At 51.0% G+C, this 25,546-nt stretch overlaps 1 protein-coding gene and 1 non-coding gene across 2 annotated transcripts in view; one reads left to right on the forward strand and one right to left on the reverse strand.

Moving 5' to 3' along the window:
* Positions 1 to 1,722: 1,722 nt before the first annotated feature.
* Positions 1,723 to 25,546, forward strand: part of TMC3 (transmembrane channel like 3) — a 51,639-nt gene continuing 27,815 nt past the window's right edge. Inside the window, exons 1-12 of the mRNA XM_038767013.1 lie at positions 1,723 to 1,808; positions 4,986 to 5,159; positions 6,720 to 6,795; positions 8,620 to 8,701; positions 9,866 to 9,972; positions 13,781 to 13,879; positions 15,632 to 15,774; positions 16,800 to 16,947; positions 17,994 to 18,037; positions 18,289 to 18,436; positions 21,283 to 21,392; positions 25,390 to 25,468. Of these exons, the coding sequence (XP_038622941.1) occupies positions 1,723 to 1,808; positions 4,986 to 5,159; positions 6,720 to 6,795; positions 8,620 to 8,701; positions 9,866 to 9,972; positions 13,781 to 13,879; positions 15,632 to 15,774; positions 16,800 to 16,947; positions 17,994 to 18,037; positions 18,289 to 18,436; positions 21,283 to 21,392; positions 25,390 to 25,468 (1,296 nt within the window). The remainder of the gene's footprint in view (positions 1,809 to 4,985; positions 5,160 to 6,719; positions 6,796 to 8,619; positions 8,702 to 9,865; positions 9,973 to 13,780; positions 13,880 to 15,631; positions 15,775 to 16,799; positions 16,948 to 17,993; positions 18,038 to 18,288; positions 18,437 to 21,282; positions 21,393 to 25,389; positions 25,469 to 25,546) is intronic.
* On the reverse strand, positions 7,084 to 7,221 carry LOC119946234. Its single transcript, XR_005456344.1, has one exon. It is a non-coding gene; the product is annotated as a small nucleolar RNA SNORA7 (small nucleolar RNA).

The following is a 25,546-nucleotide window of genomic DNA, read 5'->3' on the forward strand; positions in this document are numbered from 1 at the left end:
CTCCTCTTCCTCAGCCTCCTCCTCCTCTTCTTCTTCTTCTGCCTTCTCTTCTTTTTCCTCTTCCTTCTCCTAATCCTCCTCCTTCTCCTCCTCCTCTTCTCCCTTCTCCTCCTCCTCATCCTCAGCCTCTTCTTCTTCTTCCACCTCCTCTTCTTCCTCCTCCTCCCCTTCTCCTCCTCTTCTTTCTCCTCCTCCTCCTTTTCTTCCTTCTCCTCCTCCTCTTCTTCCTTCTCCATTTTTTCTTCTCCTCCTCCTCCTCCACTTCTTCCCTCTCCATTTTTTCTTCTCCTCCTCCTCCTCATCCTCTTCTTCCTCCTCATCCTCTTCCTCCTTCTCCTCCTCCCCTTCCTCTTTTCCTCCTCCTCCACCTTGTCCTCCTCCTCCTCCTCCTCCTCTTCCTCCTTGTCCTCCTCCTCTTCCATCTCCTCTGCCCAGTCATCCTCCTCTACCTCAGCGACAACAGCAGCCTATCCTGGTCAGTTCCCCAGCGTTTCCAAAAAGTTTCTGAGCAGGTCGTTATCATGGGATTCCAGCAGCTCTAGCAACCTCTGGGATCCATCTATCTAACTTCCTATCTGTCTGCTTTCCTGCCTGCTCCTCTGCCTGATCATCCATCTGCTCATAATAATAGCAATAATGATATTTGTTAAGTGCTTACTATGGAGCCAGGCACTGTACTAAGCGCTGGAGTGGATACAAGCAAATCAGAATAGACATAGCCCTTGTTGGACTCACAGTCTCAATCCCCATTTTCCAGCTGAGGGAATGAACGATGGCCCAGAGAAGCAAAGTGATTCACCCAAGGTCACACAACAGACAAATGGCTGAGCCGGGATGAGAGCCCATGACCTTTTGACTCCCACACCCGTGCTCTAGCCACTACACAATACTGCTTCTCCTGCTCATCTCTCTGCTCATCTGCCAGCTCACCTGCCTGCCTGCTAGCCCAGAAGAGGGGTTCAGTGAGCGACCCCTCTCTCCCCACCCAGGATTAGCTCCCGGACTCTGCTTCCCGCCAGAAAGACCAAGCCTGGCTTCTCATGGCCGAGTCGTGTAAAATGGGGGCTGAACCCTTTGTGGGACAGAGACTGTATCCAATCCAATTTGCTTGGATTGTTCCAGTGCCTGGAACATAGTTAAGTGCTTAACAAATACCACAATTATTATTATTGCTATGATTATTCTCCATACCTCAGTTTCCTCAACTGTATAATAGGGATTCAATTCCTGTTCTCCCTCCCATTTTAGACCATGAGCCCTATGTGGGACAAGGACTGTGTCCAACCTGACTTGTCTCTACCCCACTGCTTAGATCAGTGTTTGACACATAGTAAGTGCTTAACAAATACCACAAAACAAGTAAACCATCATCCCACAGCTCTTCTCAGATGGTTGCATGCTGCCTCTTTAAAATTACATATGCATGGCCAGAATAGCACTGGCCACTGTTCAGCGGAGCAGATGAGTGAAGGTCTCCGCTTCGGCTAGCTGGACTGGAGAGTCAAGATGCTGAGCTCTGGGGCGGGGAGACCTGCTGCTGGAGACCTGCTGCTGCTCCTGTTGCTGCTGCTGTAGCAGACACCTCTGCTGGCAGCTTGACCATCCCTGGCTGCTCCCCTCCATGCCACAGCGATGACCAGCATCCGTGGGTGGGCACCTTGAGCATCCCTGGGTGCCATCCATCACACCACAGCGATGACCAGCGTCTATGGCTCTGCTACCATGAAGACCACCAAGTCCCCCCGGCGTTCTAGGAGTGTGAAGAGGAATGCTGGTAGGATGTCCCTGGGGGAACTTCCCCCCTCTAGGTGAGCAGTGACCGCCTTCCCCCCACCCCAACCAGGTGAGGTGGTCCCTGCTTGTACCAAAGACTAGTGCTCTGGGCCCCTGGACTCATCATGAGGGGCTCTGAGGTCTGAGTCTAATTCCCAGGCCACCTTCCCACCGACCCAAGAAGTCTCCCCTGGGGCAGAGACCTTCCTTCCCCCAGGCTTCTTGGAATGGGGGAAACACTGTGGGTCTCGGGGATGTATGGGAGGGGGTCTGGACAGCTGGATTCTAGGCCTGGTTTTGTGACAAGGATGGATGTCTTGTCAGGACAGGTTGCATCTCCATGGCAGTCAGGGGGCTGGGGAGTGAGCAGGGTGGGAGAAGGGTGGGTAAGGAAGGGGGAAAGGGTGGGTGAGAGCTGGGGAAGGAGAGAGGAAGGAAGGAAGGAAGGAAGGAAGGAAGGAAGGAAGGAAGAAAGGAAGGAAGGAAGGAAGGAAGGAAGGAAGGAAGGAAGGAAGGAAGGAAGGGAGGGAGGGAGGGAGGGAGGGAGGGAGGGAGGGAGGGAGGGAAGGGAATGAGAGAAGGGAATGAGAGAAGGGAATGAGAGAAGGGAATGAGAGAAGGCAGGAAGGGAGGGAGGGAAGGGAATGAGAGAAGGGAATGAGAGAAGGAAGGAAGGGAGGGAGGGAGAAAAGGAGGGAAGGAGGGAAGGAGGGAAAGAAGGAAGGAGAGAAAGAAGGAAGGAGAAAAGAGAGAAAGGAAGGAAAAAGGGGAAGAAAGGAAAGAAGGAGGGAAAGGAGGAAGGGAGGGAGAGGGAGAGAAGGAAAGGAAAGGGGGGAAAGAGAGAAGGAGGGAGAGGGCCCAGCCTTCTGGTAAGAGGAAGCAGCTCTCCCTGGGGTAGGCCTGGATGGAGTAGCTGCTGCCTCCGGAGTTGTTTCCCTTCCTGGTAGGTGAGGCTAGCCAGGGCCTCCTCCCTGGGAGAAGCCAGTATCCGGGCTGATGGGGCTGGGAACAGAGCCCGGCTTTCTCTCTGGAATCTGGTTGAGGGGCTGCTAGGCTGCTCCTCTCCAGCAACACGGCGTAGTGAGAAGCAGCATGGTATAGTGGCTAGGGCCTGGGAGTCAGGTCGTGGGGTTCTAATCCCAGCTCTGATACTTATCTGCTGTGTGACCTAGGGCAAGTAGGGAAGCAGTGAGGCCTGATGGGTAGAGCCCGGGCCTGTCGGGGCAGAAGGACTTGGGCTCTCATCCTGGCTCCGCCACACGTCTGCTAGGTGACTTGGATTAAGTCACTTGTTCATTTGTCTAATGGTACTTGTTAGCGCTTTCTCTGTGTCCAACACTGGGCAGGGATTGTATCTGTTTATGGTTCATTCAGTTGCATTTATTGAGCGCTCATCGTGTGCAGAGCACTGTACTAAGTGCTTGGGAGAGGACAACAGAACAGTCAACCGACAAGTTCACTGCCCACAACGAGCTTACAGTACAATACAATTGTATAGTCCTCTCCCCAGTGCCTAGTACAGAGCTGGGCACACAGTAAGTGCTCAAGAAATATCATTGCCTGTTGTCTGACTGTTCTAAGAGCTGAGGTAGATCCAAGTCGGTTTAGGTCGGACACAGTCCCCGTCCTGCATGGGGCTCACAGTCTGAAGTAGGAGGGAGAAAAGGTATTGAATCCCCATTGTACAGTTGAGGAAACTTGGGCAAAGCGAAGTTAGGTGGCTTGCCCGAGGTTGCACGGCAGGCAATTGGCAGAGCCTGAATTAGAACCTTGGGCCTCAGTGACCTCACCTGTCAAATGGGGATTAAGACTGTGTGAGCCCCATGCAGATCTGTGTCCAACATAATGAGCTTGTATCTACCCTAGCGCTTAGTAGTGCTGTGTCAGCTGTGTGACTTTGGGCAAGTCACAACTTCTCTGTGCCTCAGTTACCTCATCTGTAAAATGGGGATGAAGTCTGTGAGCCCCACATGGGACAACCTGATCACCGTGTAACCTCCCTAGCGCTTAGAACAGTGCTTTGCACATAATAAGCACTTTATAAATGCCATCATTATTATTATTTACTTCTCTGGGCCTCAGTTCCCTCATCTATAAAATGAGAATTAGGACTGTGAGCTCCAAGTGGGACAGGAACAGTGTCCAACCCAATTTGCTTGTATCCACCCCAGCGATTAGTACAGTGCCTGGCACATAGTAAGCGCTTAACAAATACCCAAATTATTATTATTCCTCTCAAGGGTTGGACCCTGGACAGGGCTCTAAGCCTGGGCTACAAGCCCGGACAACAGGGTGGGGCAGGGGAGGGCACGAGTGGTCAGGCCTCCCTTCTCGGAGAGGGCCTGTCAGTCAGTCAGTCATATTTATTAAGCACTTACTGTGTGCAGAGCACTGTAGTAAGCTCTTGGGAGAGTACAATAGAACAATATAACAGACACATTCCCTGCCGGCAATGAGTTTACAGTCTAGAGGCGGAGACAGACATTAATAGAAATAAATAAATTATTTAGGCAGTCATCATCATCATCATCATCAATCGTATTTATTGAGCGCTTACTATGTGCAGAGCACTGTACTAAGCGCTTGGGAAGTACAAATTGGCAACATATAGAGACAGTCCCTACCCAACAGTGGGCTCACAGTCAATCATATTTATTGAGCGCTCGCTGTGTGCGGAGCATTGTACTAAGTGCTTGAAGAGCACAATATAACAGTATAACAGATTCATTCCCTACCCACAATGAGCTTACAGTCTAGAGGGAGACATTAATATAACCAATAAATAAATTATGAATATGTACATTAGTGCTGTGGAGCTGGGACGAATAAAGGAAGAAAGTCAGGGTGACGCAGAAGGGAATGGGAAAAGAGGAAAGGTGGGCTTAATAATAATAATAATGATATTTGTTAAGTGCTTACTAATGTATCAAGCACTGTTCTAAGCGCTGGGGGAGATACAAGTTCATCAGTTTGTCCCACATGGGGCTCACAGTCTTCATCCCCATTTCACAGTCGGGGTAACTGAGACACAGAGAAGTTAAGTGACTTGTCCAAAGTCACACAGCTGATAAGTGGCAAATGTGGGCTTCGAACCCACAACCTCTGACTCCCAAGCCCAGGCTCTTTCCACTAAGTCATGCTGCTTCTCAGGACTTAGTCAGGGACGGCCTTACTGAAGTCCTGAAAACTCTCTGGTGTGGTGGTTGGCTCAGAGTCTCTCAGGACGGTGACCCCCGTGAGCCCAGTGACCCCAGTGACCCCAGCGACGGGAGAGGAGACAGCAGTGACCCAGAACAAATCTTCCAGAACATTCAGTTCCAGAAGGAGCTGATGGCCAACCTCCGGTGCCGGCCATGGCCCATGAGGCAGAAGCTGATGGCCCTCAGGTAAGGGGGCTTGTGGGATGAGGATCCTGGGGGTCCTACTGCTGGGGGGACAATCCTTGGGGGGAAGGGGGAGAGCAGACCCTGAGGACAGGCCAAGCCAAGGGAGGGAGGGAAGGGAATGGTTGTGGGGTGTGGTCAGTAAGAGGGGAGCCTCCTCACCCCAGGGGACAGGGAGGGGTGGAGAGGGTGAGGGGCACCCCCTGGGTTTACAGATAGAGCATGGTGAGGTCCAGGGTAGTCCCAAAAGGACAGGGAGGTGGTGGTGGAGTGATGGATGCCCCTTGGGGGACAGGGAGAGTGGTGAAAGAGAGGGGAGCAATCCCTGGAGGACAGGGAGATGGTGGAGGGACCAAAGGGTGTCCCCTGGGGGGACAGGGAAGGGTGGAAGAGAGTGAATGGCGCCCCATGGAGGACAGAGAGATGGTGATGAGAGTGAGGGGAGGTCCCTGGGGGACAAGGAGAATAGTGAGAGCGAGGGGTGCCCTCTGAGGGTGGTGAGATCAAGGGATGCCTCCTCGGGGACAGGGAGGGATGGTGAGAGTGGATGGGGGGGCATTGAGGGGCAGGGAGAGTGGGCAGATTGAGGGGTGCCCCTTGAAGGATGGGAGGAGTAGTGAGGGTGAGGCGTGCCCCCTCACTCAGTCTGTCCATCAGTCGTGGCTCAGTGGAAACAGCCCGGGCTTCGGAGTCAGAGGTCATGGGTTCAAATTCTGACTCCACCAATTGTCAGCTGTGAGACTTTAGGCAAGTCACTTAACTTCTCTGGGCCTCAGTTACCTCATCTGGAAAATGGGGATGAAGACTGCGAGGCCCCCAGGGGACAGGCTGATCACCTTGTAACCCCCACCCAGCGCTTAGAACAGTGCTTTGCACGTAGTAAGTGCTTAATAAGTGCCATCATTATTATTATTATTGTTGGGCACTTACTGTATGCAGAGCACTCTTCTAAGCACTTGGGAGAGTATGATATAACAATATAACAGACATATTCCCTGCCCACAGTGAGCTTACAATCTGGGGGGGATACAGTCATCAATAGAAATAAATAAAATTACAGGTAGGGACATAAATGCTGTGGGGCTGGGAGGGGGGATGAATAAAGGGAGCAAGTCCAGACAACTGGGGACCCCACTCCCCTGCACTTTTTTAAAATTTTTTATTTGTTAAGCGCTTACTCTGCGCTAGGCTCCATACTAAGTGCTGGGGGAGATAACAAGCTAATCACATTGAACACAGTCCATTCCCCCACGTGGAACTCATAGTCTTAATCCCCATTTTACAGATGAGAAAACTGAGTCATGGAAATGCAAAATGACTTGCCCAAGCAGACAAAAGGCAGGGCTGGGATTAGAACCCAGGTACTTCTGACTCCCAGGCCTATGCTCTGCCCATTAAGCCACGCTACTTCTCTACACCTGGCACAGAGCTCTTCTGCAGGGCTGGAGAGAAGTGTGGAAGGGAGTTAGCCTGGAGATTCCCTCACTGGCACCCTTTTGTGCCTCCTGAAAGCAGCCCATCTTTCTGGGGAGCAGTGTGAGAGGTTGGTGGTTTTCTCTGCAGGCAAGCCAAGGAGGTGGTGCTGAAGTTTGAAGGCCGGCTGACCAGGACCAGGGGGTATCAGACAGCTGGAGCAGAGGTACCCCATCCTCACCCCAGCCTGGGATAGTAACAATTATTATTATGGTACTTGTTAAGTGCTTGTCTTGTCTTATGCTGTGGAATCATCTCCAACCCATAGCAATACCATGGACATATCACTCCCAGAATCCTCCACCTCCATCTGCCATCATTCTGGTAGTAGATCCATAGTTTTCTTGGTCAAAATCGGGATGTGGTTCTCCATTGCCTCCTTCCGGACAGTCAACCTGAGTCTCCACCCTCGACTCACTCCCGCTCCGCTGCTGCCCAGCACGAGGGAGTTTTGACTTGTAGCAGATTGCCTTCCACCCACTAGCCACTGGCCAAGCTAAGAACAGAATGGATAGGCCTCTGCTAGACTTTCCCTCTCATAGCTGAGACTGATAGAGTAGTGGAAACTCTCCAGGTGCCAACCTGAGAGGACTGTTAAGTGCTTACTATGTGTCAAACACTGTTCTAAGCAGTGGGGTATATACAAGCTAATCAGGTTGGACACAGTCCCTGCCCCACATGGGGCTCAAAGTCTTAATCTTCATTTCACAGATGATGATGATGATGATTATGGTATTTGTTTAGCACTTACTGAACACCAGGCACTGTATTAAGCACTGGGGTAAATTGGGTTGGATACAGTCCCTGTCCCACATAAGACTCGCAGTCTCAATCTCCATTTTACAGATGAGGCAACTGAGTCCCAGAGAAGTGAAGTGACTTGCCCAAGGTCAGACAAGTGACAGAGTCAGGATTAGAACACATGTCCTCTGACTCCCAAGCCCATGCTCTTGCCACAACCCCTATCGCCCGCTCAGGGGCCCAGCTGCACACTCAGATCCAATTCCAAAATTGCCCAGCAGAGAGATTTGGTAACCCTTCCGGTGAAGACAGAATTTTCACCTCTTGTGAAGTGACTTGCCCAAGGTCACACAACAGCACACAACAGGGTGCTAGTGAGGAAATCTCCATGCCAACCTTCTCCCACACTTCCCCCTACCCCTGCAGAGGAGCTTTGTGCCAGGTGTTGAGAAGCAGCATGGCCTAGTGGATAGAGCACGGGCCTGGGAGTCAGAAGGACCTGGGTTCTAATTCCAGCTCTTTCACCTGTCTACTGTGTGACCTTAGGTAAGTCCCTTCCCTTCTCTGGGCCTCATTTCCCTCATCTGTAAAATGAGGATTAAGCCTGTGAGCCCCATAGGGAACCTGGACTGTGCAACCTGATCAGCTTATATTTACCCCAGTGCCTGGCACATAGAATGTGCTGAACAGATACCATAAAAATCAAAAAGAGGAAGAGAATAGGAAGAGGAAGAGAAGAGGGAGAAGAGGTGGAGAAGGAGAAGAGGAGGAGGAGAGAAGAACAAGAGAAAATTGAGAAGGAGAGGAGGAGGAGGAGAGAAAAAAGAGGAGGAGAAGAGGAGAAGAGGAAGAGGAGGAGGAGGAGGAGGAAGAGAAGAGGAGGAAGAGGAGGAGGTGCTGATGTGGCTACTTCCCATGTCCCTTTCCCCACAAATCCACCTCCATTGGGGACAATGAGCTGAGAGCATCCAGGGGACTGAAAAGAGCCCAAACCAGATCTCTGAGATGCAGGAACTCTTCAAATCTACCTCCCAGCTACCGCAAACCCTACCAGCCCCATTCTGTCTGCCCCCCACTCCCACTCAGGGGGTCCTCTCCTTGCCTCACTCCCAATGCCAGCCCCCCCCCCACCCCCACTGCCTGAGTGTCCCATTCAACCCAATCCTCCAGCTCCACAAAAAAAAATTCCACTTGCTGCCCTTCTGGGTGCCTTCTCAGACAGGGCCCTTCTGCCTCTCCTTCCTGCCAGCTCTGGAGGAAGTTCGCTCGTCTGGCCTACAACTTCCTGGTCATTTTCATCCCCTGGGAAATGAGAATAAAGAAAATTGAAAGTGAGTATGGGGCTGGGCAGAGCTGGGGTCCAGAGACCCTGCCTCTTGGCTTGGGGAGAGGAGTGAGAATCGGGTGGGGATGGGGATGGGGACGGGGTGTGCTTGGGTCCTGGGCAGGGGGTGAGCATGGACCAGCCTAGAAAATCAATCAATCAATGGTATTTAATGAGCGCTTAATATGTGCAGAGCACTGTACTAAGTGCTTGGAAGAGTCCAATACAACATCCATTCAGGCATTCAATCATATTTATTAAGTGCTTACTGTGAGCAAAGCACTCTAATAAGCACTTAGGAGAGGACAGTATAACAATAAACAGACACAAGGAGTTTACAGTCTAGTGATGAAGACAGACATTAATAGAAATAAATCAATTGCAGATATGGACTTAAGTGCTGTGGGGCTGGGACAGGGGATGAATGAACAGAATGAGAAGTCACGTTCCCTGCCCATAACAAGCTTATAGAGGGGGAGACACATATGAATATGAATATGTAATTTATAATATTTGATTTAAAGAGATGTACACAAGTGCTGTGGGGTGGGTCGAATATCAAATGCCCAAAGGACACTGATCCAAGAGTGTAGATGATCCGGAGCTGGGGAAGATAGGGCTTAATCTGGGTTGGCCTCTTCTTGAGCCACTAACTGCTCACTGACCGGGGTCAGGACTCGTAGGGGCCAGCAGGTGATCAGGGCCCAGGAGGCCGGCAGATGGACCAACATCTGTAGATCACGAACACCCGAGTTGTGATCTTTCCAACAGCTCTCAGTAGCTCTCATTTCTGGGCAGAGACCACAGCGAGAGAGGCCGAGGCTTCAGCTCAAACCCAGGGGAAACAATGACCTCACCCCCTCAGCTGGACAACCAAGGACAGCAGCCTCCACCCCCTACCCTGCAGTTGGGGTACTCAGAGCCACCAATCACCCCCTCCAGCCCCCAGCCGGGCCCCCGTGGTCACTGGCCTCCATGATCCCAACTGCTGCTGGGTACCTGGGACCACCAAATTCCATCATCCCCACAGTTGGACATTTGAGTCCACAACTGTCCATCATCCCCAAAGCTGGATGCCTGGGACTCCCAGTGTCCATCATCCCCATGGCTGGAGACCTGGGATGCCAGGGTCCATCATCCCCACAGCTGGGTACATGTTGTGTGTTCACAGGTCACTTTGGGTCCGGAGTGGCCTCCTATTTCATCTTTCTCAGGTGGTTGTTTGGCATCAACATTGCCCTGACCATCATGACAGGTGCCTTTGTGGTTCTTCCTGAGGTGAGCTGATCCACTGACAGGGTCTTTGTGACCACCACATTCCAGCCAGATGCTGAAGGGAGCCGGGGGGCAGGGGGGTGTCTCCAGGGGGCAGCCAGCTGTCTGGGCATCAAGGAGCTGAACCATTCTCGAGGGTCAGGGGTGACAATTTTTTTACTTTGTGCATAGGAGCTAATTTGGGGTAGAACTTTGAAGTCGAGGAGCTTTGAGGGGTTGGGGAGGGGGCACTTGAAAGGGTCGGTCTTGGAGGACTTTGAAGGGGTGGAGATTTGAGAGGATGGGTCTTTAAGTCAGGAAAAAGCAGAAGGACAATGAAGTGGAAAGAGGGGAGAAGAGGGATGGGATGGAAGATGATGGAAAGGGAGTAAGGGAGAGGGAGGGGGATGGGAGGGGAGAGAAAGCAAGAGGGAGAAAGAGAGATAAAGAGAGAGGGAGGAAGGTAGAGATGGAGGAACAGAGAGAGAGGGAGGGAAAGAGAAAGAGGGAGAGAACAAGTCAGAGCAATGCAGAAGGGATTGGGAGATGAGAAAAAGTGGGGCTTAGTCTGGAAAGGCCTCTTGGAGAAGATATGCTTTCAATAAGGCTCTGAAGAGGGGGAGAGTGGTTGTCTGTCAGATTAGAGGAGGGAGGGCATTCCAGGCCAGAGACAGGACATGGGTGAGAGGTTGGAAGAGAAACAGGAGAGATGGCAGCACAGTGAGAAGGTTAGCACCAGAGGAATGAAGTGTGTGGGCTGGGTTGTAGAAGGAGCGAAGCAATGACTTGGGGCAGGGGTTGGGGGCAGGAGCCATGGGACTGGGTTCTGGGAAAAAGGGCTGGGGGCAGGATCCGGGATCAGGGGCTGAAGCTGAAGTAGGGGCCAGGGCAGTGACAGGGACAGGAGCCGGGATTTACCAAGATGAAGAATTTCAGGACTTGCTGAAGTTTCACCTCAGCTGAGAGTGATTAGTCCTGGTTCCCGGAACAGATATGGGCAGAGGGAGATGGGGCTACCCAGAACAGAGAGGCAGGCAGGTGGAAAGTGGGCCTGCCTGTACTCTCCTCCTTTCATCTCCCCCACCTCCCAATCTCCCTCCTTTACCCCCTTCCCCCCCCCACCACATTCCCAGGGTCATGTGATGGCCAGCTCAACTGGTCAGGATCTGGACACTCACATTGCCCAGGGGCCTGACAGAATCCATGGGAGCTTCTGAGCAAATATGTTTTGCTTCCAAGGGGCCTGACCGGCTGGTGTCAATCTGGTTCGAAGGGCTAGATGGATGGCCAGACAGATGGATGGCCAGACTGGTAGACAGACAGTTGGACAGACAGCCAAACTGGCAGGTCCTCTGACTGCTTTTTCCCAGTTAGCGATGAGTGGCTCCTGCCTCACCCTAACCCTATCACTGTCAGCACATGGGGCAGGAGCAGATTAGATTAGTGTGACAGGATTCATCTTTCACCACCATGGCATGGGGCAGCCTGGGCTCCTCCCTCCCTCTCTTTCTCCAATCTGGAAACCAGTCTTCATTCATTCATTCATTCATTCATTCATTCATTCATTCATTCATTCAGTTATATTTATTGAGCACTTACTGTGTGCAGAGCACTGTACTAAGCAGTTGGGAGAGTACAGTACAATAATGAATACACACGTTCCCTGTCTACAACAAGCTCACAGTCTAGAGCCAGGGAGACAGGCATAGATGTAAATAAAGAAATGACAGATATGGACATACATGTTGTGGGCTTGGGAGGGGGAATGAAAAAAGGGAGCAGGTTAAGGTGATGCTGAAGGAAGTGGGAGAAGAAGAAAGAGGGGCTTAGTCAGGAAAGGCCTGTTGAAGGAGACATGCCCTCAATAAGGCTTTCAGGTCTTTCCTCAGTTTGCGATAAGTCTTCCCAGCACCGAGACACCCCCTGGGAAGGCTGCTTTGGCTGCCATAGTCCCCCCCAGAAGTCCCATCCCGAAGCCCCTTGAGGGCTGTGAGGGGTAATGCCACCCAATGTGCCCCCAGAAATGCTACTTTCTGTGTCCCCAACCCTACCCTGGCTGAATTACCACCACCATGAATCTAGTGACTGATGTCACTTTCTCCATTGGCTCCACTAACTTTATTTTTAAAATTTTTTAAATGGTATCTATGAGAAACAGAATGGCTTAGTGAATAGAGCATGGGTCTGGGAGTTGGAGGACCTGGATTCTAATCCCAGCTCCAAAACATGTCTCCTAGGTGACCTTGGGTAAGTCACTTAACTTCTCCGTGCCTCAGTTACCTCATCTATAAAATGGGGATTAAGACTGTGAGCCCAACATGGGACAACCTGATAACTTTGTATCTACTCCAGTGCTTAGAACAGTGCTGGCACATAGTAAGCGCTTAACAATTACCATTATCATCGTTATCATTATTATTATTTCTTCAGTTCTCACTAGGTGCCAGGCACTGTGTTAAGTGCTGGGGTAGTTACAAGATAATCAGGTTGGACACAGTCCTTGTCCCACATGGGGCTCACAGTCTTAATCCCCAGTTTTCACATGAGGGAACTGAGGCCCAGAGAAGTTAAGTGACCTGCCCAAGGTCACACAGCAGACAAGTGGGGGAGCTGGGATTAGAACCCAGGTCCTTCTGAATCCCAGCCCCATGCTGTATCCCCTAAACAGTGCTGCTTCATTAACTGTCTGGCAGTCCCCACCTCTGGAAGCAGGGGGTCCTGAGAAGTAGCGTGGCCTAGTGGGTAGAGCCTGGGATTCAGAAGAACCTGGGTTCTAATCCTGGCTCTGCCACTTGTCTGCTGGGTGACCTTGGGAGAGTCATTTCACTCCTCTGGGCCTCAGTTACCACAACTGTAAGACCAGGAGCCAGATGTGGGATGTGGAATGGGTCCAACCTGATTAGCTTCTATCTCCCCCACTGGTTGGTTAAGTGTCTGGTACAAGTAAGTTTTTAACAAATACTATTAAAAAAATCCATCAATGGTATTTATTATTTATTGAGCCCTTGCTGTGTGCAGAGCACTGTACTAAGTGCTTGGGAGAATGCACTATAACAACAACAACAACAACATAATAGTAATTATTATGGCATTTATTAATAATAATAATGGCATTTATTAAGCACTTACTATGTGCGAAGCACTGTTCTAAGGGCTGGGGAGGTTACAAGGTGATCAGGTGGTCCCACATGGGGCTCACAGTCTTAATCCCCATTTTACAGGTGAGGGAACTGAGGCACAGAGAAGTGAAGTGACTTGCCCAAAGTCACACAGCTGACAAGTGGCAAAGCTGGGATCTGAACCCATGACCTCTGACTCCAAAGCCCGGGCTCTTTCCACTGAGCCATGCTGCTTCTCTATTAAGCACTTACTATGTGCCAGGCACTATACTAAGTGCTGCGTTAGATAAAAGCCAATCACTTAATCTCCATTTTACAGATGCAGCAACTGAAGTTCAGAGAAGGGAAGTTAGTTGCCTAGGGTCACACAGGAGATAAGTGGAAGAGCGGAATTAGAACCCAGGTCCTTCTCCCAGACCCGTGCTCTGCCCATTAGGACACACTGCTAGACGTGTTCCCTGACCATAATGACGTTATAGTCGAAAAAACTCCAAGACTAGGGGTAGTCTGCTTCCTGGAGACCCTGGTTCGTTCCCTGCAGTGCCCTCAGCTCTCAGACTCTGTCGCCTCTCCTTCCCAGCCCCCCGATCATTCACCGCAGCCAACTGTTGGGGAGAGGATCGGGAGATGGATCAGGGAGAAGGTCAGGAGAGGGGTCAGGGAGAGGTTAGGCCTACTCGTAGGTGGCGGGCCATCCTTCCCCTTGTCCACAGCTGCTGGCTGGGCGGCCATTTGGGAGTACAGTGAGCAAGACCATCCCCAAGGAGCACTTCTCCAGTGCACAGGATCTGGACACCATCTGGTCCCTGGGGGTAAGTTTGGAAATCCACACCCTCGCTTCCCAAGTCCATCAGCCTGGGCTGGGGAGAAGCCCCTCAACCCTACCCTCCCCCACCCCGGCCACAGTCAATCAACTGTACTTATTGAGCACTTACTGTGTGACGAGCACCATAGTGATTACTTGGGAGAGTACAACATAATAATAATAATGGTATTTGTTAAGCTCCTACTATGTGCCAAGCACTGTTTTAAGCACTGGTGTAGACACAAGGAAATCAGGTAGTCCCACGTGGGGCTCACAGTCTTAATCCCCATTTTACAGATGAGGTAACTGAGGCACAGAGAAGTGAAGCGACTTGCCCAAAGTCACACAGCTGACAAGCAGCAGAGCAGGATTAGAACCCATGACCTCTGACTCCGAAGCCCGTGCTCTTTCCACTAAGCCACACTGCTTCTCAAAATCACACATTCCCGGCCCACAACAAGCTTACAGTCTAGAGGGGGAGACAGATATTAATATAAATAAATACATTACAGATATGGACAAAAGCATTGTGGGATGGGAGAGGGGGTGAATAAAGGGAGCAAGTCAAGGAGGCACAGGAAGAAGTGGGAGAAGAGGAAAGGAGAACTTAGGGAACGCCTCTTGGAGGACTTATGACTTCTATTAGGCTTTGAAAGAGGATAGAGTCATTGTCTGCCAAATAGGAAGAGGAAGGGCATTCCAGGCCAGAGTAAGACATGGACAAGAGGTCAACGGTGAGATAGATGAGCTCGACATACAGTTCATTCACTCATTCAATCGTATTTATTAAGCGCTTACTGTGTACAAAGCACTATATACTGAGTACTTGGGAGAATACAATATAAAAACAAACAGACACAATCTCACCCACGGTGAACTCACAGTCTAGAGGGATAGAGGGTCTATGGTGAGAAGGTTGGCATTAGAAGAGCAAAGTGTTAAGGCTGGGTTGTAATAGGAGAGCAGCGAGGTGAGGTAGGAAGGGGCAAGGTGATTGAGTACTTACAGTACAAGTCGACTGTAAGGAGCTTCTGCTTGATGGGGAGGTGGATGGGCAACCACTGGTGATTCTTGAGGAGTGGGGAAACATGGTCTGAACGTTTTTGTAGAAAAATGATCCGGGCAGCAGAGTGAAGTATGGACTAGAGTGGGGAGAGACAGGAGGCATCAGGGTCAGCAAGGAGGCCGATACGGTAATCAAGGAGGGGTAGGATAATAATAATAATAATAACAAATAAGGTATTTCTTAAGCACTTACTATGTTCCAGGCACTGTTCTAGATAAAGATAATCGTGTTGAACACAGTTCCTGTCCCACATAGGACTCACAGTCTTAATCCCCATTTTACAGATGAGGGAACTGTGGCCCAGAGAAGTGAAGTGATTTGAGAAGAGGGAGAAACAGCATGGCTTGGTGGAAAGAGCACAAGCTTTGCGTTCAAATCCAGGCTCTGCCAATTGTCAGCTGTGTGATTTTGGGCAAATCACCTAACTTCTCTGTGCCTCAGTTACCTCATCTGTAAAATTGGGATCAAGACTGTGAGCCCCCCGTGGGACAACCTGATCACCTTGTAATCTCCCCAGCACTTAGAACAGTGCTTTGCACATAGTAAGCGCTTAATAAATGCCATCATTATTAGTATTATTATTTGCCCAAGGTCACACAGCAGACAAGTGGATAAGTGCTTGGACTAATGTGGTGGCAGGTTGGATGGAGAGGAAACAGCAGACTGGTATTGACGCCTCCCATTCTTTCACAGGGTTACCTCCAATATTCGGTTCTCTTCTACGGCTACTACGGCCGAGACCGGAAGATCGGGCAGGTGGGCTACCGGCTGCCCCTGGCGTACTTCCTGGTCGGGATGGCGGTGTTCGCCTACAGCTTCATCGTCCTGCTCAAAAAGCAAGTTTCTCCCGGACTGGTTATGGGGGTGCAGAACCACAGAGCCTGGCCCACTCAGTCAGTCAGTCAATCATATTTATTGAGCACTTACTATGTGCAGATTAATAATAATAATTGTGGTATTTGTTAAGCACTTATTATGTGCTAAGCACTGTGGCGGATGCAAGTAGATCGGGTTGGGCACAGTTCCCTGTCCCACGTGGGGCTCACAGTCCCCATCCCCATTTTACAGATGAGGGAATTGAGGCCCAGAGAAGTGAAGTGACTTGTCCAAGGTCACGTGGCTGAGCCAGGTTTAGAACCCCTGAGCATCTGACTCTCAGGCCTGTGTTCTATCCATTACATCATGCTGCTTTGGAGCACTGTACTAAGCACTTGGGAGAGTGCGCTACAGTAATAAATGGACATATTCCCTGCTCACAGGAAGTTTATAGTCTAGAGGACTGGGCAAGGCCACAGAGTGGGAGAGGGGCAGCAGAAAAGAAGAGAAGCAGCATGGCTTAGTGGAAAAGCATGGGCTTGGGAGTCAGAGGTGGTGGGTTTGAATCCCCACTCCACTACTTGTCAGCTGTGTGACCTTGGGCAAGTCACTTAACTTCTCTGTGCCTCGGTGACCTGATCTGTAACATGGGGATTAAGACTGTGAGCCCCACATGGGACAACCTGATAACCTTGTATCTACCCCAGTGTTTAGAACAGTGCTTGGCACATAGTAAGTGCTCAACAAATACCATCATTATTCAATGGCTCTCTGTGACCCTGTGTGGGCTGAGGCCAGAACTTGGGCTCTGTCAGACACGGTCCAGGCCCCTGACAGGGAAGAGCACGGTGAAGGCCTGGGCAGTCATCTGTGACTTTTGTCCATTTTTGACCTCCATTTGCCTAGCTGAAATTCTCCCCAACTCACGGGGGTTGCCCTGGGCAGACAAGGATTGGGGTGGGCAGCAAATCAATCCCAGGAGAGAGGGGCCGATTCAGAGGGAGGCCTCGGGCTGGGGTTTGTGCATGTCGGGGGCTTTCCACAGAATGGCCAAGAACTCACGCCTCAGCCTTGCCGGTGCCTCCGATGAGAACTACACGTTCTGCTGGCGGGTGTTTTGCGCATGGGACTTCCTCATCGGGAACCCAGAGGCTGCGGAGAGTAAGACCGCTGCCATCGTCAACAGTATCAGGGTGAGCCCAGGGCCCGGTCTAAGATGGCCTTTGATGTGGGAAGCGGACAGTTCTCTGCCGGTTTCCATCCCTCTGTCAGTGGCCAGAAATGTTTTCTCCCATCAGAGATTTGCTCTAGGACTAAAGCCCCTGGAAAACTTGTCAGCCTGGGCAAATGCCACCTCAGCTGGACAGGTCCCGGGGTGGGCTGAGGTTACCACCCCCTGCCAGACACACACAAACTGCAAGAACCTAGAGCCGGAAGCCAGGGTTATGTGGCCTAATAATGATAATAATAATGGTATCTGTTAAGTGCTTACTATGTGCCAGGCACTGTTCTAAGCACTGGGGTGGTTAGAAGATAATCAGGTTGGACACAGTCCCTGTCCCACATAGGGCTCACTTTCTCAATTCCCATTTTACAGATGAGGAAATTGAAGCCCAGAGAAGTGACTTGCTAAGGCCATGCAGCAGATAAGTGGCAGTTCTGGGATTGGAACACAGGTCCTACTGACTCCCAGGCCCAGGCTCTAACCACTAGACAACACTGCTTCTCACACAGCTGAGGAAACTTGAGAGGGGCTGCTCTAGGGTGGGGAACAAAGCTGATGATTTGCAGAGTTAGATTATTCCAGGAATTGCCCTCCGCACTGAGTCAGAGTGTGTGGAGAGAGTGTCGGTCAGGGGTAAAGACCCGTCCCTTGGCCTTTTCGCCTCACCATCTCCTGGCCTGCCTCAGAGCCCAGGCCAATGAGAAGCACCCTCAGGGAGCAACTGTCAATCACTCAGACCCCTGGGCCAGTCGAGAGCTGATACATCCTTTTGTTAGGTCTCAGATAAGGGCAACTACAGAGAGTGAATTTACACTCACCCACGGGCTCTGCTCTGGCTCTCTCTGAACGGGTTAGCTGGTCCCTCGGGAGCCAACCCCACGGCGGTCTCAGGGGGATTCCCAGTGGCCGTCTGGATGCCGGGGGCCGAGGGGCAGGAAGGGTGGATGGGGTGGCCCAGGAAGGACAGGGCTGCTGGTATACCCAGAAACCTCCACTTCTCCCATTTCCCTCAAGGAAGCGATCCTGGAAGAACAGGAAAAGAAGAAAAGCACCAACCTGTACGTATCGCTGCTTCCTCTCTGGGCCGACCCTGGAAGTGCTAGGAAGGGGGTGGATGCTGTCGGGGGAGGCAGAAGGACTAGGCAAGTTTCCCATCTCCCTCCCCTGGCTGGGAACCCCAGGAATTGCCGGAAGACACCACTCCCAACCTCCCGTGGTGGGGAGGGACCCAAACCCACTAGGGTCAATGGCCTGGAACGCCCTTCCTCCTTTCACCCGGGAGGACGGTGACACAGCCGCCCCCTCCTAGGGCAGTGACCATCTGTCTCCGTATCATCGCCAACATCCTGGTGCTCCTCTCCCTTGCGGGGAGCATCTACATCATCTACTTCGTGGTGGACCGGTCTCAGCGGCTGGAACGGATGAAGAAAGAGCTGACCCTTTGGGAGAAGAATGAGGTGGGTCACCCTGTCCAGTCCTTGCGAAAAGGGGAGGCTATACCTGCTCATCCTCCCCTTTGGACTGTGAGTCCTGTGGGACAGGGACTGCTTCTGACTAATTGTCTTGTATCTACCACAGTGCTTAGTACAGTGCTTAGCACAGAACAAATGTTTAAGAAATGCTTAAGAAATGCCACAGATGCAAGGGCTCAGAGAGGCAGTGAGCAGAGGGAAATTGGCCCTGGAAGAGGGGTAGTGCATGTGGCTTAGTTGATAAAGCATGGGCCTGGGAGTTAGAAGATGATGGGCTCTAGTTCTGACTCCACCACTTGTCTACTGTGTGACCTTGGACAAGTCACTTCACTTCTCTGTGCCTCAGTTTCTTCATCTGTAAAATGAGGATTGAGACTAGGAGCCCCACGTGGGATAGGGACTGTGTCCAACATGATTTGCTTGTATCCATATAGTAAGCCCTTAACAAATACCATTTTTGTTACCATAATTATTAATAGACGTAGTAGTAGTAGCCATAATTGTTCCCCTCTAGACTGTAAGATCATTACGGGCAGGGAATGTGTCTACCAGCTTGTTGAACTGTACTCCCTTAAGTGCTTAATAAATATCATTGATTGCTCAATTGATTGATACCGGTAGTAGCAGTAGGGATGCTAGTAGTAATAATAATCATGCATCCATTCAATACATTCATTCAATACATTAAATCGCTTTTATTGAGCACCTACTATGTGCAGAGCACTGTACTAAGCACTTGGGAGAGCACAATACCGCAGTAAAGAGAGATAATCCCTGACCACAAAGGGCTCACAGTCTAGGGGTTGAGGGGAGACAATAATCATGGTATTTGTTAAGTGCTTACTATGTGCCAGGCACTGAACTAAGCACTGGGTAACTATGATATTCATTAAGCACTTATTATATGCCAGGCACTGTACTAAGCACTGGTACTGTGCCACAGTGCCTGTGACACACGGAGTTCACAATCTTAATCCTCATTTTACAAATGAGAGAACTGAGGCACAGAGAAGTTAAATTCATTCATTCATTCAATTCATTCTATTCATTCAGTCATATTTATTGAGCGCTTACTGTGTGCAGAGCACTGTACTAGAACCTTGGAAAGTACAGTTCAGCAATAAAGAGAGAAAATCCCTGCCCACACCAGGATTACAGTCTAGAAGTGGGGAGTCAGATTAGAACATGTAAATAGGCATCAATATAAATTAATGGAATTATAAATATATACACATAAAACAAGTAAACAGGCATCGATATAAATAAATAGAAGTATAGATACATACATATATACACAAGCTCCAGGGGGCATGGAGGTGAAGTAGAGCAAAGGGAGTGAGCTGGGGCACTGCGGAGGGGAGTGGGAGCTGAGGAAAAGTGGAGCATAGTCTGTGAAGGCCTCTTGGAGGAGGTGAGCCTTCAGTAGGGTTTTGAAGGGGGAAAGTGTGATTGTTTGATGGATTTGAGGAGGGAGGGCGTTCCAGGCCAGAGGTAGGACGTGGGCCGGGGGTCGATGGCTAGACAGGCAAGAACGAGGCACAGTGAGAAGGTTAGCACAAGAGGACTGGAATGTGCAGGCTGGGATGTAGGAGAGAAGGGAAGTGAGGTAAGAAGGGGCAAGGTGATGGAGAGCTCTGAAACCAACAGTGAGGAGTTTTTGTTTGATATGGAGTTTGATAGGCAACCAGTGGAGATTTTTGAGGAGGGGGGTGACACACCCAGAATGTTTCTGTAGAAAGATAATATAGGCAGCAGAGTGAAGTATGGACTGAAATGGGGAGAGACAAGAGGTTAGGAGATCAGAAAGGAGGCTGATGCAGTAATCCAGTCAGGATAGAGTGAGTGACTGTACTAACATGGATGGAGAGGAAAGGGCAGATCTTGGCGATGTTGCAAAGGTGAGACCAGCAGGCTTTGGTGACAGATTGGATATGTGGGATGACTGAGAGAACAGAGTCAAGGATGGTGCCAAGGCTTGTGAGACGGGAAGGATGGTTGTGTCATCCACAGAGATGGGAAAGTCAGGGAGAGGACCGGGTTTGGGTCAGGGTTTGACCCGCCAGCCCAGGCTAAATCACCACCAAGGCTTTGGACTCTTCAGATTGGGATTTTGGGTGGGGGTAAAGGTGGGTTGAGGTAGGGGTGGGGAGACATGAAAGGCCAGAAAGGGGGAAGGAACAGAGTGGGATAGCAGTAAAGGAGATGACGGGACCTCAGACCTGGAACGCCATCCCTCCTCATAACCGACGAACGATCACTCTCCCCTTGTAATGGAAGGTGCATTTCTTCCAAGAGGCCTTCCCTGACTAAATCCTCTAATGCCAACCTACTCACTGGTCTTCAATCTCGTCTGTCTCACCACCAACTTCTCACCCATAGCCTGTCTCTCGCCTGGAATACCCTCCCTCTTCATCTCCGATAGACGATCACTCTCCCCTTCTTCAAAGCCTTATTGAAGGCCCATCTCCTCCAAGAGGCTTTCCCTGACTAAGCCCTCCTTTCCTCTTCTCCCACTCCCTTCTGCATTGCCCTGACTCTCTCCCTTCATTCATCTCCCCTCCCAGCCCCACAGCACTTAGGCCTATATCGCATAATTTATTTATTTCTACTCATGTCTGTCTCCCCCTCTAGACTGTAAACTCCTTGTGGGCAGGGGATGTGTCTATTATACTGTTGTGTTGTACTCTCCAAAGAGCTTAGTACAGTGCCCTGCACACCAATAAGAGCTCAAAGAATACGCTCGATGGATCGATGGATCAGGAGTCTGGGGGCGGTGGGGGCGATGTCCTGGCAGCGGGCTCTGAGCGGCTCTCATCCTTCTCTTGCTTCAGGTAAGCGTGGTAGTGTCCCTGATCACCATGATCGCACCTTCCGCCTTTGAGCTGGTGGCGGCGTTGGAGATGTACCACCCTCGGACTACCCTGCGCTTCCAGCTGGCGAGGTTAGAATGCCCCCTTCTGTTGGTCCGTCCACTCTCAGGTGGCTGAGCACCTCCCCTACACTCCTGCCTTCACCAGAGCTGGATGGGCACCTCCCCTACACCTCTACTGTCAGCTGGATACTTCTCCTGAACCCTCGCCCACCCGCCATTCTGACCTGCCCAGGGTAGGCCAGACACCTCCCCATGACCCCTCCTCTGCCTCCCACCTGCCTGGCACCTCCCCTACACCCCCACCCTCAATGGGTCGGGGCCAACTGGGAACCTCCCCTGCACTCCCTCCCTCACCTGCTCTGGGCTGACTGGGCACCTTCCCTCCATCCCTCCCCTCACTTGCCCAGGGCCAGCTGGGCACCTCTCCTACACCCCCACCCATACCCCACCCTGACCTGATTGGAGCCAGCCAGAGACCACCCCCCAGCCCCTCCTCTGCCCACGGCTGCCCACCCACCCTCACCTGGCCAGGGCTGAGCAGGCAGATTTCGGGGCCTGATCTGCCCTTGGCACCAAGGGCAGGCATAAGGAGGCCATTGATCTGGGTTTACCCGGACAGTTAGTGTTTCAGCTGGCCTATCCCCTGTCTGGACTGGTTTGTAATTCATTCTAATTTATTGAGCACCTACTGTGTGCCAAGCACTGTACTAAGGACTTGGGAGAAGGCAATAGAATAATAAACAGAGACATTCCCTGCCCTCAAAGACCTTACAGTCTAGAGGACTGTTTGGGACCAGACTTTTATATATCCAGGATTCGTATTTTCAGCAGCCAGATCCTCCTCCTCCTCCTTCTCCTTCCTGCTCCTCCTTCTCCTTCTCCCCCTTCTTCTCCTCCTTCTTCTCCTTCTCTTTCACCTCCTTCTCCTCCTGCTTCTGCTCCTCCTCCTTCTCTTCCTTTTTCTCCTCGTGCTTTTCCTCCTCCTTCTCCACCTCCTCCTTCTTCTCCTCCTGCTCCTGCTCCTCCTCCTTCTCCTCCTGCTCTTCCTCCTCCTCTCCTCCTTCTCCTCCTCCTCCTTCTTCTCCTCCTTCTCCTCCTGCTCCTCCCCTCCTCCTCCTCCTCCTCCTTTTTCTTATCTTCCTTCTCCTTCTTCTCTACTTCCTCTTCCTCTTTTTCCTCCTCTTCCTCCCCCTCCTCCGTGGCTCCTGCCACCAAGTTCCTCAGCCCAAAGAAGGGGTGGCAGTGGTACAATTGGAAGCAGGGGTGAGGAGTGCAAGGAACCCCAAAGAAACACCCTGGGATCACCCAGATTTGGGGGGAATCAGATAAATTGACACAAAATGGTGTCCAAATGACAGCACCTCATCCCAACTTGCCCCACTTCATGATCACCTAGGCAGTGTGGGCAGCGCATTGCGCCACTCAAACTGTGGAGCTGGGACGCAGTCGGGCTCCAGGGGCCTTTGCCAGGACAGCCCAGGTCAGGCCAACCCAGGCCAGGGACGACACAACCCAGCCTAGCCCATCCCAGCTCAGCCTCGCCCAGCCCAGTGGACAAGGCCCAAAGCCTGGAGGAGGAGGCGAACTCACCGATCTGGCACTTCATGTCTGGGCAAGCCTGGGCAGTGCTGGGGAAGACAAGCCCCACGCTCATGGGCCGCCTCAGAACCCCAGGAAAACAGGGTGAGACGGGAGTGTGGGAACCATTCAATTCCAGAGGAGGAAGCCAGGGCTCTGTCTGAGACTGGTATCAGTCCACAAAGGGGCAGAACTGACTACTGGGCTGTAGCTGAGAGTGGAACTAGACTGACTCTGGTCCATAAACTGGCCCCAACCCCCGGAGTGCAAATGGGCTCAGTTAGATGAGGGCTCCCTGTTTGAGGAAAGGAACTGGTCCAACTGGTAGCTCTTGGGGAGGGGGTGGAGAGGTCCCAGAAACCCTGGGCGTGGGGGTGGTACATAATCCAGACACCCCCACCCGCCCACAGGTCAGTCAGTGAATCATATTCTATTGAGCGCTTACTGTGTGCAGAGTAATAATAACAATAATAATGACATTTATTAAGTGCTTACTATGTGCAGAGCACTGTTCTAAGTGCTGGGGAGGTTGCAAGGTGATCAGGTTGTCCCACGGGGGGCTCACAGTCTTCATCCCCATTTTGCAGATGAGGTAACTGAGGCCCAGAGAAGTGAAGTGATTTGCCTAAAGTCACACAGCTGACAATTGGTGGAGCCGGGATTTGAACCTATGAACTCTGAATCCAAAGCCCAGGCTCTTTCCACTGAGCCACACTTCTTCTCTGGCATCTCCAGAGTACTGTACTAAGTGCTTGGGAGAGTACAATAGAATGGCAGACACATTCCTTGCCCACAAAGAATTTACAGTCTAGAAGGGGGAAGGAAACTGCTGGGCTGGGAGCATAGTAGCCAGTTTTTCCTTTGCGAGTGTGAGGGGAAAGGGGCAGGAATAAATCAATCCCTTAATCGTATTGAGCACTTACTATATGCAGAGCACTGTACTAAGTGCTTGCGAGAGTGTAACATAACATAAGGTTTAGACAGGTTCCCTGCCATCCAAGGAATGTACAGTCTAGAAGGTGAGGCGGACATTAATGCAAATAAATAAATTATGGATATGTCCATAAGTGTTGTGGGGCTGAGGGAGGGGAAAGAAAGGACAACGATGAAGGGAATGGGAGAAGAGGAAATGAGGGCTTGATTGGCGAAGACCTCTTGGAGGAGACATGATTTTAATAAGATTTTGAGGGTGAGGAGAGTGATTGTCTGTAGGATATGAAGTGGGAGGGTGTTCCAGTCCAGAGGCAAGAATGCGGGTGAGGGGTAGGCGGTGAGATAGATGAGATCGAGGAATAGCAAGTAGGTTGGCATTGGAGGAGCAAAGTAAACGTGCTGGATTATACTAGAAAATCAGGAAAGTGAGGTAGGGTGAGGAAAGGTGATTGAGTGCTTTAAAGCAACAGTGAGGCATTTCTATTTTATGCGGAGGTGGATGGGCAACCACTGGAGAGCCTTGAGGAGTGGGGAAATGTGGACTGAACGAAAAAATGAAATGATCCAGGCATCAGGCTGAAGTAAGGACTCGAGTGGGGAGAGACAGGAGGCAGGGAGATCAGCGTGTACGGTGATGCAGTAATCAAGGCAGGAGAAGATAAGTGCATGATTAATGTGGTAGCAATTTGGATGGACAGGGACCTGTGGGGAGAAGCAAGCAGACAGTTCTGGGCAGAAGCAGCGGGTTCACAGCACCAGTAGGTCAGAACCACCCAATTCTGACCAATTTTTTATACATATTAATGTCTCTCTCCCTCTCTATAGGGTAAGTTTGTTGAGGGCAGGGAGCATGTCTACTAATTCTGTTATTATTAGTACTAGTATTAGTATTAGTATGGTATTTGTTAAGGGACCCCCAAGTGCAACTTTTCATCGCTTCTGTCTAGGGTGTCATCTAACAGAACCAATCTCAGAAGCATTAGTAATAATAATAATAATAATTGTTATTATTATTATTATTATGGCGTTTGTTAAATGTTTACTATGTGCCGAGTACTGTTCTAAGCACTGGGGTAGATACAAGGTAATCAGGTTGTCCCAAGTGGGGTTCACAGTATTAATCCCCATTTTACAGATGAGGTAACTGAGGCACAGAGAAGCTGAGTGACTTGCCCAAGGTCATACAGCGGACAAGTCGGGGAGGCAGGATTAGAACCCACATTCTCTGACTCCCAAGGCCTTGCTCTTTCCACTAGACCTCGCTTGTGCTCTCCCAAGTGCTTAGTACAGTGCTCCCCACCTAGTAAGTGCTCAATAAATGTGATCTAATGATCGATTCTGTGTCTCTCCAGCCCTTCTTCACAGCTTTCAGGACTGGTTGGAGACCTGGGGGTGAGCGAGTCGGGGGGTCCCACCCAGACAGATGTGGGAAAATGTCTTTCCTCTCTGCTATGGGGACCTGTAGAGCCTTACCTCCATCACCCTCCAGCTGGGAGGAGGGGGCACTGGCTCCCATCCTGCCAGCAGTCCCTCCCTAAGGAACTTGTGGTTTCAGGGTTCTGGTCCTGTACCTCGGGAACCTGTACAGCCTGATCATCGCACTTCTGGACAAAGTGAACAGCATGAGCATGGTGGTATGTACCGCTCCTGAAAAACAGCTCTGACAGCCCCCAGCCCCCCGATCCCAGCCGAGACCCAGCCCAACCCCAGTC

The sequence above is a fragment of the Tachyglossus aculeatus genome, chromosome 26 (genome assembly GCF_015852505.1).
Source record: "Tachyglossus aculeatus isolate mTacAcu1 chromosome 26, mTacAcu1.pri, whole genome shotgun sequence".
Classification (NCBI taxonomy): domain Eukaryota; kingdom Metazoa; phylum Chordata; class Mammalia; order Monotremata; family Tachyglossidae; genus Tachyglossus; species Tachyglossus aculeatus.